At 35.6% G+C, this 14,520-nt stretch overlaps 1 protein-coding gene and 1 long non-coding RNA gene across 6 annotated transcripts in view; one reads left to right on the top strand and one right to left on the bottom strand.

Annotated features, from left to right (window-relative positions):
- The window catches only part of LOC105272495 (enhanced adult sensory threshold), a 27,561-nt gene that overhangs the window by 6,562 nt on the left and 6,479 nt on the right, over positions 1-14,520 (top strand). Inside the window, exons 2-5 of one of the 3 annotated variants that reach the window (XM_011314654.1) lie at positions 8,696-12,016; positions 13,112-13,145; positions 13,426-13,688; positions 13,988-14,140. In XM_011314654.1, coding sequence (XP_011312956.1) covers positions 8,720-12,016; positions 13,112-13,145; positions 13,426-13,688; positions 13,988-14,140 — 3,747 coding nt within the window. In that variant the 5' untranslated portion in view covers positions 8,696-8,719. Of the gene's footprint in view, positions 1-8,676; positions 12,017-13,111; positions 13,188-13,425; positions 13,689-13,987; positions 14,141-14,520 lie in introns of all 3 variants that reach the window. The other 2 variants (XM_011314651.1, XM_011314652.1) reach the window with 2 other exon arrangements.
- The window catches only part of LOC105272496 (uncharacterized), a 9,935-nt gene continuing 9,444 nt past the window's right edge, over positions 14,030-14,520 (bottom strand). For all 3 annotated transcript variants that reach the window (XR_892775.1, XR_892776.1, XR_892777.1), the window contains one exon: positions 14,030-14,110. This is a non-coding gene — a long non-coding RNA (uncharacterized lncRNA). The remainder of the gene's footprint in view (positions 14,111-14,520) is intronic.

The raw sequence follows: 14,520 nt of genomic DNA, 5'->3' as shown, positions 1-14,520 counted from the left end.
CAAATAAAACAGACCATGGTACCTTCAGGTACTTAACAAGTACAATCGATTGCATTTGAAATTTTTGTCTGTCACTCGCAAATTCAAGAGTACAAACAAGGGGTAGCTTGTAGAGGGGGGGAGGTTGTAGAACGAAAAAAAATAGAGTACAATCAAGTACTATCGCTAGAGCAACCATGTCCATAAAATTTTTTTCCCTACCTTCAACTTCGACGCTGCACGAATTTTCCTTCATCCCTTGCGCCTAGGGGTGCGGGGTACAAATAAAACAGACGATGGTACCTTCAAGTACTTAACAAGTACAATCGATTGCACTTGAAATTTTTTTTTTTCCTTCAACTTCGATGCTAGCTTCACACAGCTATAAAATCATTGGATTTTTGACAAACTTTTTTATAAAAAATGATCAATTTCAATGGAATTTTCACTACATTGTGCATTTTCAAAAACTGCTGCTATTAGAGAAAAAAACTTAATTCAAAGAGTATACAATAGTATTTCGAAGACGTATGCAACATTTTATGAAGATCGGTTCAGTGGTTTTCGAGAAATTTTGTCAACCAACTTTAAAAACACAATTGAAAAAAAACGCGTTAACATTCCTGAGCGACAATAAAACTGGCCTTGAAAGTGGGATTTTCCAAAGCTCTATCTCCGAAACTTTTACTCCCATCGATTTCAAATTTTTGGGCAGTATTCTAGACATGTTGTAGAAATGAGTGTTGAATATAATGGTCAAAATGATTGATGATGAATGCTTTTGAAGTTTAGCAAAAAAATTCTACTTTTTTTAGATTTTTCACGATTTATTCCCATTATTTCCTTTCTGGCCATAGATTTATCTGGAATAGCACAGTTGACTATATCGCTCAGACATACACTCGGAGAAGAGAATTACTTTTGTTAAATTTATTTCAACGCAATTCATTAACCTACGTTACTGAAAATCATGTTTTTCTTAAAGTTATTTATCAAGAATATTATGTAGCGGTAATTTAACGCACGGTAATTTAACGCACGACTAATCTTCGATACTTTATACTATCGAAAAACGGATACAGGGGAGTGTATCCTTGACAAAGATTTGGTATGCGAATCAATAAAATGACTCAAAGATAAAGATTTAATTGTGAAGACCTATTCTGAAATCAGTGGACAGTTTTGACAATTCATAAGAATCTCTCTCTTCATACTCCTAATCGGTGAAAAAAAAATTGGGAAACATTAAACATTAAACTTTAGCTGCAGAATTGTTCCCAGATCATTGATGGAAGGTGCCATATATAGTGCAAAATTCCAGAAGGAAATTTCTTCAGGTCTTAATTTCCATATTTGGTAAGAATGCTCAACGTATTTCACAATTGCTGAAAATTCTTTAGCACTTTTTGGTGGATATCATTATCATCTTGATTCTTATCTTCCATTACCTTCTTGATTCTCTCAGGATCTGACGGGATTCATTAGTGAGTTTAAGCACATGGTTTCAACAATCAGAATCAGAAGATCATTTTTAATGGTGACTGAAAAATTACTACCCATATTAAATAAGCAGGAGCTAATAAATTGATTTCAATGCCTTCTTAATTAAGTTGTAAAACTTGTAGAGCGTGAGAATAAAATTACTTGTCAAGTGTTAGGGTAGCATCATCTGTTATTTACATGAGAAATCTTCATCCCTATTAAGGGGTTACACTACCCTGACGCTCGGAAACACAGGTCAAAAAATGAATTTGTTTTTTAACGCACATATAATATTTATACGAAAACTTTTATTTTACATACATATCAGGACACGATTTCCCACTGGGACTCCATTTGAAAAATCCAAAAAAAAATTTATTATTTAGACAGGTAGTCGAATTACGAAGGGAAAAAATTAAAAAAATTTTTTTTTTAAATGGCAGTGCTTTGAAAAAAACACGATTTCGATGTAAATTTTTGGTTAAATAAATTTATAACTTGACAATGAAACAACCAATCAAAGCTCTCGTAGTTCTATACAATTTCATCGAAATCGGTAGGTTAGATTTTGAGTTATCGTGTCCACCAGTTTGAAAAACGTGGTTTCGAGAAAAACTCAAAGATAATATGCGCAATTCAAGCCTCATTCAAGTCTTGCTACCTATGATACTCTATTCTTGATGCCTGGATACAGCCTCTGTATATGTAATTTTTATCATCAAATCAGCAACTCAAATTTTCAAAATAACCGATTAGTTCTCTCTCGATAATCTCATTGATTATTTTCCCTTCTATCGAGATTCATTTTTGGCGAAGGGCTGGACATATACTTAAAAAAATATATACGTCAAGATAAATGAAAAAATTAAACATAGATATGCAATATCTTTTCGCTATGAGATTATTGAGCCGTTTAAAAAACAGAATATCGTTCTATCATTGATCATTCATTCTGAGATAGTTGGTTAATTTGAATTCACTTTGAAGAGTTTCGTAAAAGAAAAAGCTGTCGCTTTTAGGAACGTTATATGAACTCCCTACATAGTTTTTTCGAACATGATTTAGTTTCCAATACGATTGAAGAATGTAATTAAAATTTATTGAAAAATTACATTAGCACCTCAAAAAAGTGCTATCATTCCATAGTAATTTTCATGGAAATAGCGACTACTCTTCGACGCTTTGGGTATTAACAATTTATTAAATCTGCATTCAGTGTGCATATGGCTGTTATATATAAGTTACGGATTCATATCTATTGTTCGTCTCAACATAATCCAGAATAAAGTTACAAAAAATGAAAACAAATTATAATTAAGCCTAATTGATTATAGTTAATGTTGAATTTGAAAGATCGATACATCTAAAAACAAATGGCAATTTGTTCATTAACATCAATAATTATGATTAGATAATACCCGTAAATTCGTTTTTACTTCCGAACCAAAATTTCGTAATTATTGAAGTTGGAACAATGGAATTGTTATCTTTCGGAGAATGCCCATCTAGGTAGGAGCGGGTGATTCTCTTCTTCAATGAGGGGATTTTGTGGCCGAATCTAGGCTCGAAATTGACTAAATTCCTGACATATTCACCAACCATTTATTCCCTTGGGGCACGTCCTTTAAGTATTACTTCGCAAGGGAAATTCCAGCTGATTGCCCTTCCACTCCTGACGAATGTGTATCCTCCAATTGCCTTTACAAGTTCAATGGTATTTTGGTAGCTTTCGTGTCTTCTGAACTGTTTCAACCGTTTTGCTCCTAACTTAGTCGCTGCATCCCAGACTGTTGATAACAGCATTTCTCCACCTGAAGGCTTAAAAACAAATATATACTCGTCGCCTTTATCAATTCCTGTGCTGACCCGGGCACAACGAAGAAATGTGACAAATTGATGTGCAAGTACTACTACAAGTACTAATAGGTTATAGAACATATAGTTACGTATAGGCATATGCACCAGAACTTAATACTTAATAATTAATTATTATATTTTATTATATTCTTATGATTAAGAAATATTCATGCCTGAAGAAATTTTTTTTCTCAATGTGGACGCGATGAATCAAATTGCATGTTCAACAGCTTTCCCTATGACGTAGCCAAATTTCGTTCCATTTCGTTCCGAACCGTTCTGTTTGGAAACGTTCTTCAATATTGTTCCATTTTGTTCTTTTAAGAAAAACGTTCTCAATATTTTCGTTCTTGAATTCCGTTCTTGCGAGAACGCTCTCACAATTTCGTTTTCCTTTTCGTTCTTTGTGAGAACGTTCTTTTTCGGTTATGTTCTTTGACCGAAGAATGAAAACGAACGAAGAATGCGTTAATTCCACTGGTTTTAGAGTTTCACGTAGAATAATATCTGTAAGAGTGCAAGGTAAACCCGGGGTCTGAGTTAAGCGGTCTGGATATTCTGATAGTATTTGTGAGCGTCTCTGACCGACGTTGTTTTCCTCAATAATTGTAATATATATGTAAAATGCGATATAAAATGCGCTTCTTCCGTATGGGAACACCGCCGCAGGCTTCATATTTTCAATTCGGTATTTAACCAAGCTGCTGACTTGAGAAATCGTCGTTAAGTGTAAAGCAGGTTTAACGTAAGAGGAACTTGAATGAACCGGATTTGCCTAAAATTTCAGGGTAATCAATTCGATACTCTATTAAGAAAAAATGATATAAAATAATGTATTCTTGTTCTATGATTGATTTTTACACAGGCATGGGCACTTTTGGTAAATACTGCTGAATCGCCACTGAATTACACGCTTACAAAACGTCAGAGTGAATTTCGTTAAATGTGTCTCTCCGTCCGTGCAAATATTGTTTAAAAATGAGTCTATAAATATACCTCGGTAGATACAATCGAAATTTCGTACTCAATTTAAGAAGATCGAACGTTTCGAGGAGTAGGTTATTTCCTACATTCAAATGTTTAAAGGATCAGATATTTTTTTTAATATTAAATTAATCATCGTACAATCTAACTTGAAAATGTCCCAAAAGACAATTCAAACATTCTTACTACAAAATCTAACTAAAAATTGAATAACATTGAATGAAAATTGGGCGAAAAATGGTCATTTTTCCTCAATCGTATGTAGTTTTTACTTGGATTTTCTCATAACAATATCTGCATTAGCCCTGCGCTGTACGATTACTAAGCATCACGATCTTCTCATTTGAGATTGTTGATCATGTAGAATTAAGATTGATATCAATTCCACGATTTTCCAAAGAGTTTTTGTAGTGTAAAAAATTGAAAATTTTTCTTGAGAATTTCATGTTTTACATCTGTTGTTGGTTCCAAGGTCGACGTTTCCCCCCAATCACGTTGCTTCCAGTCCAAGAAGTCCATTTCATGTGCGTCTTCCGATTTTTGGGCACTCGATATATGTATATCATATAGGCGAGCATTCTTCAAAAACACATTTTGAGGTTTGCAGACATTCTAAGGAATTTCACAGTAACATTAGAGAATCGGAGAATTGACATCGATTGGTTTTGCAATCATAAAGCTTCTATGCGAAGGCAAAGAACTACATAAAGGCAAAAGAAAAATATAGTAAATGACATTCTAATGATCCAAAACAACCACAGAAAGTCATAAGTCCATGAAATTATTCTCGGAAGACATGGAGGCTAAATGGACAACTTACAGATTTTTTTTCCAAAAATATTCCAATCATTTCATCTGTAGGAATACGTTTATCCATAACAGTGCAGGTGATTGTGACTGGAAGATATGCAATTGAAAAACAATACTATATAATACTATACTATATAATATACTGCTGGGACAGAATTTTGAACATTTAGAAAAAAGAACCAAAGGAAAAGGGCCCTGTTTTCTCCGCGAAAGGAAGATTTTTTTTTCTAATTATCTATTTGCAAGTTCGCCTCTTTACACAGGTAGAAAAATATTAAGTATTTATTCAAATATTCAATATGTTCTATACTCTTGAATGAAAGTAGCTAAGTATTTAGTATTTTTTAACTCTCCTTTAAATACTGATCCTACGTTAAATACACGGAGAGAAAAATTTCATAAAAAATAAGTGCCTATGAAATTTTCATTTCCGTGTACTGAGATATACTAAAACGCGATGTGTATTCTCATATTTACCTGCCTACATGATCACGAACTAATACACTCTTTTAAATGGTGAGCTAATTCGAGTGAAGCAGAGAAATTGAAATCATTCTGATGAATCGTTTGTGGTAGGGCCGAACTAGACATTTACCAAACTGCAAGTTATGACAATTGAGTATGAAAGTATTGAAACAGGTCAGGTGTGGGATTAAGAAAACAAGGGTTACAATTGGCGGGCTCACCAATCTGGCGTAAGGGTTCAAGATGCTGGTTAAAACGTTGATTTTCCAAGTGTGAATGCTGTTTGTAATAGGAAATCGTTGTATGCAAAAATATAAGGCCATTGACTATTAAATGCCATCATTGAAAAAAATATTTGAAAATTAAAATACGTCGATTGTTCAATCCATTCATCTTCTGTAGCAGACAGCAGTAAATCTAGTTTCATATAGGAACAAAAATGTTTAAAAACGATGGATTAATAGTTTTCACGTCACCAAGGAACGAAGAGGGCTTGTGTGAATTAATAACAAGTAGGTAATACTTGCTAATGTTTAAATTATCTCATTTCAAATGAAATAAATCTTACTCGGAAAAAATTACTCCCCTTTTAATAACATAATATTTCACTCAGGACATTGATTATAAATGTCAATTCACATAATTTTAAGGTGATGATGACGATGAGAGCATAGGAAGTAAAATAAATTAAAATAGTAAATTTCTGACCTGAAAATGACCTATACCAAGCGTCAAGTGAATTGCCGGTCAATTTCTGATCTTTAAGTTGATTGTACCGATTCTCAAGCGTATCTCAGGTCAATGTGTGAGCTTGGAATTAATTGTACCGAATGTTAACTAAATCCCAAGTTTGTGTGTCAACTTAAAATGCACTGTACTGAGGGTTCATTATAACAGTCTCCATGTAAGCTTGTTGGGCCAATGGGAGGATAAGCACGGTGGTCAATTTGAACGTTCACGCCGCCACCGAGGATTGACCCAAGTATTGAATTTTAATTAGTGGTACAATTGGGTAAAGTTGATTCTGTAACGGGTCGAATGATTTTTTTTTAATTTTCCAGAATTAGTTTTCCATCGCCTTTTTCTTGAAAATAGGAGTATTTATGGGAACATGCACTACGGCGCAGATGGATATAGATGACGGTCAATTAAGTCTCACCATCAACTATCTCCCATATTTCTCGTCATTTTTGCCACAATTTTCACCATTTTGAAGTGCGGAAGAGGTGTGGCACAGATAATAAAAACTATAAGCACAGGACGGCTCCATTTTTTTTCCATCAAAATTGTTAATTTCTTTTCCACTTGAATTCCAACTTGACAGGGTTGATGAAGTAATGGGTTTAGGGTTACTTGTTTTGTGGAAGTTCGGTTTCAAAAGTCATGTTCTTCGGAAAAGTGTATCATTTCCTGAAATTTAAAGGGCTAGGTATGGGTTTCCCGAGCGAAAAAAACGCACATGTTCATCATTTTTTTCGTTTTCAAAATACAATATTTAGGTCAAACTTTTTCGTACGTTAAAGATATATATTTAAACAAGGTCTTCTAGAATTTTCGTTGAAAAATCCTGAAAACTCAGTCATTAAAACGTCGTTGACAGCAAAACTCATGACAGGATCATTCGAAATTAACAAAAAAATCGCCTCTTTTAGGTAACACTTTGAACAAGAAAAAAGTAAAAATGAAATAATTCGATTTTTGGCAGCTTTTTATGAAAAATAACTGATTTCGATGGAGTCTTCATTACCCCGGTATCCATCCATACATTCGCACACGGTCTAAAAAATTAATTTTGGAATTTCTTGGATTATACTAAGGCGATATACCACCAAAAATATGGAACGTTAATTTGGTTGATTAGAAACCTTCCATTCGGGAGCAAAAATGAGGGAAAAACTACTAAAATATAAAAATGAAGAGGTTTTAAATATTCTTAAAATGCCATCGCCAGGTTGTTAACATATTTCACGTGATTGACCATAGGTAGATCGCCCTCGGAAATATGTTTTTTACAATAATCTTTAATAACCTCAAAAACTACTGGGATTTAATAGCTAAGACTGCAACCCATGTGTTTTCTTCCAAAAGACGGATTCAAGCCTATTGTACCCTTTCATTCATGGAGAAATACAGGAATACCGGGTTAATTCGAAAACGATTGGAGAAGTTCATTGCTATAATTTGGATTCGTATTTCACGTGAACGTCTACCTGCAAGACACGTTAATTTTTATCCGAGCATTGAATCTAGTTCGTTATTGATTTTCAGCTATGTAAGTAATTCGGAAGCGATTTTCCGCTTCCTTCTATAAACACCTTAGAATGTTGATAGTTCAATTCAATGATGGATCAAAAAAAATTTTGAATTATCAAGACATTTTTTGTTCACATTTTTTTCAGAATTTCGGCTAATTTTCTCAAATGGAAGATTTCATCCTAACGGCAACTTCCAGAAAAATGAGGATTAGTAATTAAATGGATAATTATTTGTTAGAATTGTGAATTGAAAATGGAAATTTTTTTGTTAATCTGCTGAATCAGTTACTGTAATTAGCGGCTCCGAGGTCTCTTACTCTCCTTTATTTACGAGATTACTCTGATGCTTTTCCCCTCTACCCTATTTTCTAGTACTCGTATCTTCACAAAAAAACAAAACTGCCAAATTCTCTTTGTGATTTTGTCATTGACATTATTCAACGAATTTATCGCCACAATTTATGTTCAATTTGATGTTTATTTTTTATGATGAAGAAATTCAACAGAAAATCAACTTCCATTTGTTCGGATGAGAATATTTCACACGTCAAAATAAGATTGTCAAAGTAACGCAAGAGAATTTATTAATTACTTAGCAACCTATAATCCTTACGTGGATGGTCTCTCAACGTTTATTGGATAGATGTTTATGAACTTCTTTGCATGGAACACATAACACATAGTCTCGTAAGAAATGGGGATCAGAAAATCACACTCTATAATAGTACAAAACTTTTCTAACCTTTGCGCTTCACTTATTGACGCTAAACCACTGAGAATTAGTATACATACATAGAAAAATACACGCAAAGACGTGAACACGTGATTTTAATATGACAGACAGTGTTAAAATGTCGTTTCAGGAGCCCAATGTGGGTTGAAGTGAGATGGCATCCAGGGAAAAGAGACCCCTAGCGCCTTCTTCGAAGTCAAAGCAGAAAGCAAACAATGACCCAACTCTGCCAGCTTCATCGAGCAAGACCAAGAAGGCCAAACTATCTCCCTACATATTAGAAGCAACAGGTAGCAAGCTCTCTCCCAAGCTTGAGGCATCCTTACCCCGCAAGAAGGTCCTGACGAGTCTTAAATGCAAAAAGAAGCTGCGCGCGGTTAAATCGAACTTAATTAAAGGCAAAGGTTCGAAGAACGCTCCCGTCAAGAATTTGAAACGAATCCCCGTTCAAACAGCAAACAAAACTACTAAACCCAGTCTAACACGGATTAAAGCAAGACCATCGCTTAAGCCTTTCGAGGAAGAAATTTACTCTTCAGATAAATCTGAGTTCTCGCCGTCTCGAGGAAGTCCAAAGACAAATCGAAAGCTAAAACTTTCATCTTTATCAGATTCGCAAAAAAGTGCCAAACTAACTAGACGCACCCTTCACATCAAAGAAGAGATTGACACAGACCTGAAGAACCGTAAATCTAGCCCCCCGAACGATCAAAAGACTCCGCGTGCCCGACTCGATTCTCCATTGCCAAAATCTAGCGTGGACTCAACAATCGACGACGTGTTGGCGATGGTCAGTGACAGTGAGTTAGACTATTCAGCTTTGCCTTCTGAGGGTAAAGTTACCCGAAGCAGAAGGATGATCGATGACAAGTCAGTGTTGTTAGAGCACGAGATAAAAAAGGAGATCATCGAAGAAGACTTTGATGAGGATGAGTTGACCTCAAATGATGATCTCCAGACTGCCATAGATATTAAAGAGTCTAAAAGAAAATTCAGTCAACGAAGCTTACGGAATGGCAAGCTCCGACAGTTGGACTCTTCTCAGTCCGATGACTTGCGAAAAGCTCGTAGACCCAATGTCGACGAGACAATGACTTCTGAATATATGGAGAACGCAACTGTAGACGAAACTGTGGAATCCACGCCATCGGAAATTACCATTGGAGATACGTCCTTATCTTTATCGTCAGACTCCAGACTAGGGGATGTAGAATTATCAATTTCTAATGAGCACGAGAACAATAATAACAGTGGAATTTCTGGGGCGGATGGGGGCCCAACACTACGTTCTAAAACGAAAGCGAAAACTACGGATCCTCAAATTACACCTGAGGATGAAGAATTCTATATAATCGAGCCTCTAGATGATTCAAAAAAGCCTCAAACTCTTGGGAAGCTGACATCACTCGACAAAATACCTGCGAAACGTCGATCATCTCTCAATATCGATGTAAAAAAAACTATCGGTTCACTGTACGGTAACGAAAAGGCTGATGGAACCGCTCCGAAATCCCAAATCGATCAAATGATCGAAAACATTAAATTGACGATTGCCAAATCCATCGAAAGTAAAATTTTTGGTCCAGAGAAGGCCCTTGGTCTCACGAAATCTTTTGAGCCCCCAAATTCTGCAAGAATTGAGGAAATAATTATTCCTGTTAGCACAGAGACCCGAAAACTAAATTTAGATCCTCCAGAGATAATCATCGACGATGATCAGCCAAATGGTTCGAACGGAACTAATGAAATGTCCCTGCAAAATACTTCTAACAATATTAATCATAGTTGCAATAGTAGTACCAGTAACAATACTGATAACAGTGATGACACGATGCCCAAGGTAGCGGACACTGCCAAAGAAATTGAAAAACTAGTCATGGGCGGTGAAAGTGAAGAAATTAAGTTGATTAATGATTCTATTGAATCGCCGTCTAGCAGAACTGATGATATCGAAACGCATGATGAAATAGAACACGACTCGAGAGACTCTAATGAACGTGCCAAAACCAATGATATTGAAAAGAGTGAGAGAATGATGGTGGAGAGAGACAGAGAAGATGTTTGTATGATAGAACAGGAAACGTTGGATGAATTAGAAAAGTCATTACAAACATCAGAATCATTGGAAAATCCTATACAACCTGAGACGATTGAGAGCATTTCCAGAGAACTAGAAAGCCTGATTTCTGCATCTCCTTCGTTAGAAGCATCAGCTAATGAAACTAAACACGAAGACACTGTCGGAATCAATTTTAATAACGATATGTATGCGGGTTCCGAATATACCGATGAGCCTTCACAACTGATTCTCAGTTCTCCTAATCCTAATCATGCTGAAAAACTAATTCCCGAACGCTCAGATTCTCCTCAAAACAGTCCGGAAGCTATCTTAACCTCTTCTGAAGACTGTGATTCAGTTTCACTTCGTTTGGAAGCCTCAAGATCCATTGATGATATTGAACAATGTCCTGAAAAGCCATTACAAAGTCCGGAAATTCCCCCTGAGAGTAAACAAGAAGATGGGAAACGCGTCCTTCGAACCCGAGACAAGCAGAGAAAATTCGACAAATCTAAAACCTCTGAAATACTCGATTCTTCAGACGTAAAAGTTAAAACAGAGCCTGACAATCTTTCAGTAGATTCCAACGAATTGAGTGAAGCTGAACGACGAGATTCTCCCCAAATAATAGAGCCTTCAGATTCTATAAAAGTAGAAGAAGGGTATCAAGGGAGAACAAGGAGGAGTAGAGATATAAAAAGACGGCGAGAAGACGTTTTTCTCATGCAAAACACATGTCAAAAAAGCAAAAGGAATCGTCGAGAGCCGAAAAAAACCGAACAAAATAAGGAGGAGACACTTTTGGATAATGAAGTAGCAAAGATCAATGAGAATAATGGTGAATATTCAGCTGAGAAGTTTAATAAACGGTTGGAGGGAACCAAGAGCCTCAGGATCTTCTCTGAGCATGACCGAATTGATAGCACTGAAGAAAATGATCGAAGTAAATCGGAGAATGATATTGAGTCGATCAAAGAAAAGTCAGAGTGCGTGGAGAGATTGCACGGTGATCAATGTGATAGTAATGGATTGAAAAACATTCGAAGTGGAGAGATGGAGAGTAAATCTGGTATGGCTCAAACTGTGCAGAAAGATTGTGATGAAGCTTCTACCTCTGGGGAATCCATTCCGAAAATACTGGAAACTCCTGAGGAGACCGCAATGAAGGAGAAAATACTCTTGATGCTGGGGCTGGAGTCTGCGGAAAAGGCTGCGGAGAGGAAAAAGGCGAAGGTTGAACAATGCGCCGGAGGGTTGAAAACTGTTATCAGAGTACCTAAGGACTCGAGCAAAGAAAAGAAAAGATCCAGGTCGCCGTTGAAAATGGTGCTGAAGCAGGGCCGGCTTGATGGTGGCGGAGATTCCCCTGAATTCTATACAATTCAAAAGGAGGTGAGTCTGAGTTTTGCACTTTTTCCTTATTAAGGAAATTTTTTTAATTATTTGGAATTCTGCATATAGTACGAAAAAAAAAGTCCACATGCAAAGGACCAATGTATTTCTTTACTCATGGTAAAGATCTCACGAGAGATCAAACTCTAGGAAAACCATTAGGTACTTCAATTTTTGTTGATTGAGTTGAAACATGAATTACACATATATTAATTTTTCGAAGAATTTATGCAAGAGATTTTCTTATTAAATTCTTGACCTGAAATTTATATATTATCATTAACAATAATTCAAAAAAAATATATGAATAGTTTTTACAAACTGTACTGTAATAAACTTATTCACCTATCAATCATCAACTCAATCGACTGATATTGATTGCAGCCCTTGGCCACTTTGTATAGAAAAATTGGATAGTTTGAACCCTCCCGGTGATATCTCAAACGGTCAACGACTTCGAATTCCACAATGGCATCACTTTCTAGTTTTACTCATTAAGGCCAGGATGGACCATATGTTGAAGGCAATCTTTTGTTTACGTCTTATCGTGTTAGCCTAAAAGATATTAAAATTTGGGATCAAATCTGCATTGCGAGACCCACTCAGATGGTTATAAAAAGATAATGGAAAAAAGAGGAATCATCATCGAAGGCTAAATCGAGATAATGATCGCAAGGGATCCACTAAGTTTATCAAAAGAAACAAGAAAATACGTAGCCTACCATTGCTCTTCACTGAATTGAGTGACAGCTAGATGCAATGGCACACTGCGTATTTTTTAGTTTCTTTTTGTAAACTTAGTGGATCCCTTGCGATCATTATCTCGATTTAGCCCTCGATGATGATTCCTCTTTTTTCCACTATCGTTTTGTAAGCATCCGAGTGGTGCCTGCACTACAAATTTAATGCTAAACTTTGATATATTTTAGGCTAACCAGATAGAACAGAAACAAAAGATCACGTTCGATAGCTATTCCATGCAGCCCTTAAGTACAATTAAATATCAGCCCTTATTTTGGTATTTCATTCATCAACTATTTATCTTTCGGTAAAAAAAAAGTATTGTTTTAATTTTTTTATTCATTTATTTTACAGCTCGGAACCAGTGGTTTGGGAGATAGCAGCTCTGGTGCGAACCGAAAGTTCTCTACTAATCACAGACAATCTTGCGGTAATCCTGGTTGCGGGCATAACTACATTATTAATCAATACCAAATTCCCTACATCCAAATTCAGTAGCTTGTCATTCGACTTCTTTTTATATTCATTATTAGTTTCTACTAATGATTAATTCGAAAATTGTTGCATGTGGTAAATGAAGAAAAGAAGATTTTAACTTCACGTTGAACTCGTTACCATTTATTTTTAATCTTCGTTTCGATTTATTCGTTTTGTTCATGGTGATGTAGATGAAGATCCTGAGGAAACTGCAGCGAAGGACAGGCAAAGTCTGATTATTCCAGAGAAATCATCATCTTTTTCAATTCATCCTGGACGTCTCTGTGCCGATGTTTGTTGTTATTGTTTTGGAAAATTCGGATCGCTTGATACACCGATGCACTTGGCACAAATGAAGTCTGATGATAGGAGAAGAAAAATTTTGAGTGTCGAGAGACATCTTACTAAGGACTCGTGCTTGTGTGATGCTTGTTATCGTCATGTTGATAGAAAAGTAAGTAGATTATGAGTCTATTATTCACAATCCAGAAATAAAATTAGCTTATTATTAAGTTAGATTATTATCATAGTGTCCACACTATTGGATTATAAAATTTCATCAGCTACGAAAAATCTTTCACTTGGAATTTTCTCCAATTGCCCATTGTTTATGTAACTAAAATTTTCAGCATTGGATTCCATTCATTTTCTCATAAATTTAGATGAATTTCTTAGTGTACAACGAAAATTGGGTTTTGCAGAAATTAGATCAATTATTACTACTTATTCTCCTCATGATGTTTATTTTTCTAGGCAAATACGAGCCCAACAAACGTGTCAAAACCGCAACGGCAACACCGACAGTTGATGGTCTCCAAATGTTCTGCCAGAGATTGCAGAGACTCCGCGAGGCATCTCGTGAAACGGCGATGGTTACTAAAAATTAAATCATGCCTTCAAAATCAGGTACATATAACAAAGAACTTATAGTGATTACGAGAAATATGGAAAACCCTATTATTGCTCTGAAAGTTCGTCCGATATTTTAATTGACAGTAGTCTGATTTTAACTACTCACAAAACAGTTTCATCTTCAAAACAAAAATTTTCAATGTCGAAGGTGAGTTTGACAAAAGTTAGTGGCATAAAAAAGTATTGATTGCTAAATCATTCAGTTTGTTAAAGTTGTTTTAGCAAAATTTTTTATGCACTTTTTTTTACCATACCTGAAAAACTGTTCAAATAATGCTCGGAAATTAAGCACTGTTAAATTACACCAAATGCGTCTATCGTAAGAGAAGAAAAATTGAATTAGCCCATGAAAATTTAATTAGCCCCCCCCCCCC

This window comes from Fopius arisanus, unplaced genomic scaffold, assembly GCF_000806365.1.
Source record: "Fopius arisanus strain USDA-PBARC FA_bdor unplaced genomic scaffold, ASM80636v1 scaffold00192, whole genome shotgun sequence".
NCBI classification, from domain to species: Eukaryota; Metazoa; Arthropoda; class Insecta; order Hymenoptera; family Braconidae; genus Fopius; species Fopius arisanus.
The sequence above is the reverse complement of the archived record's forward strand: the minus strand, read 5'-3'. Positions and strand labels throughout refer to the sequence as shown.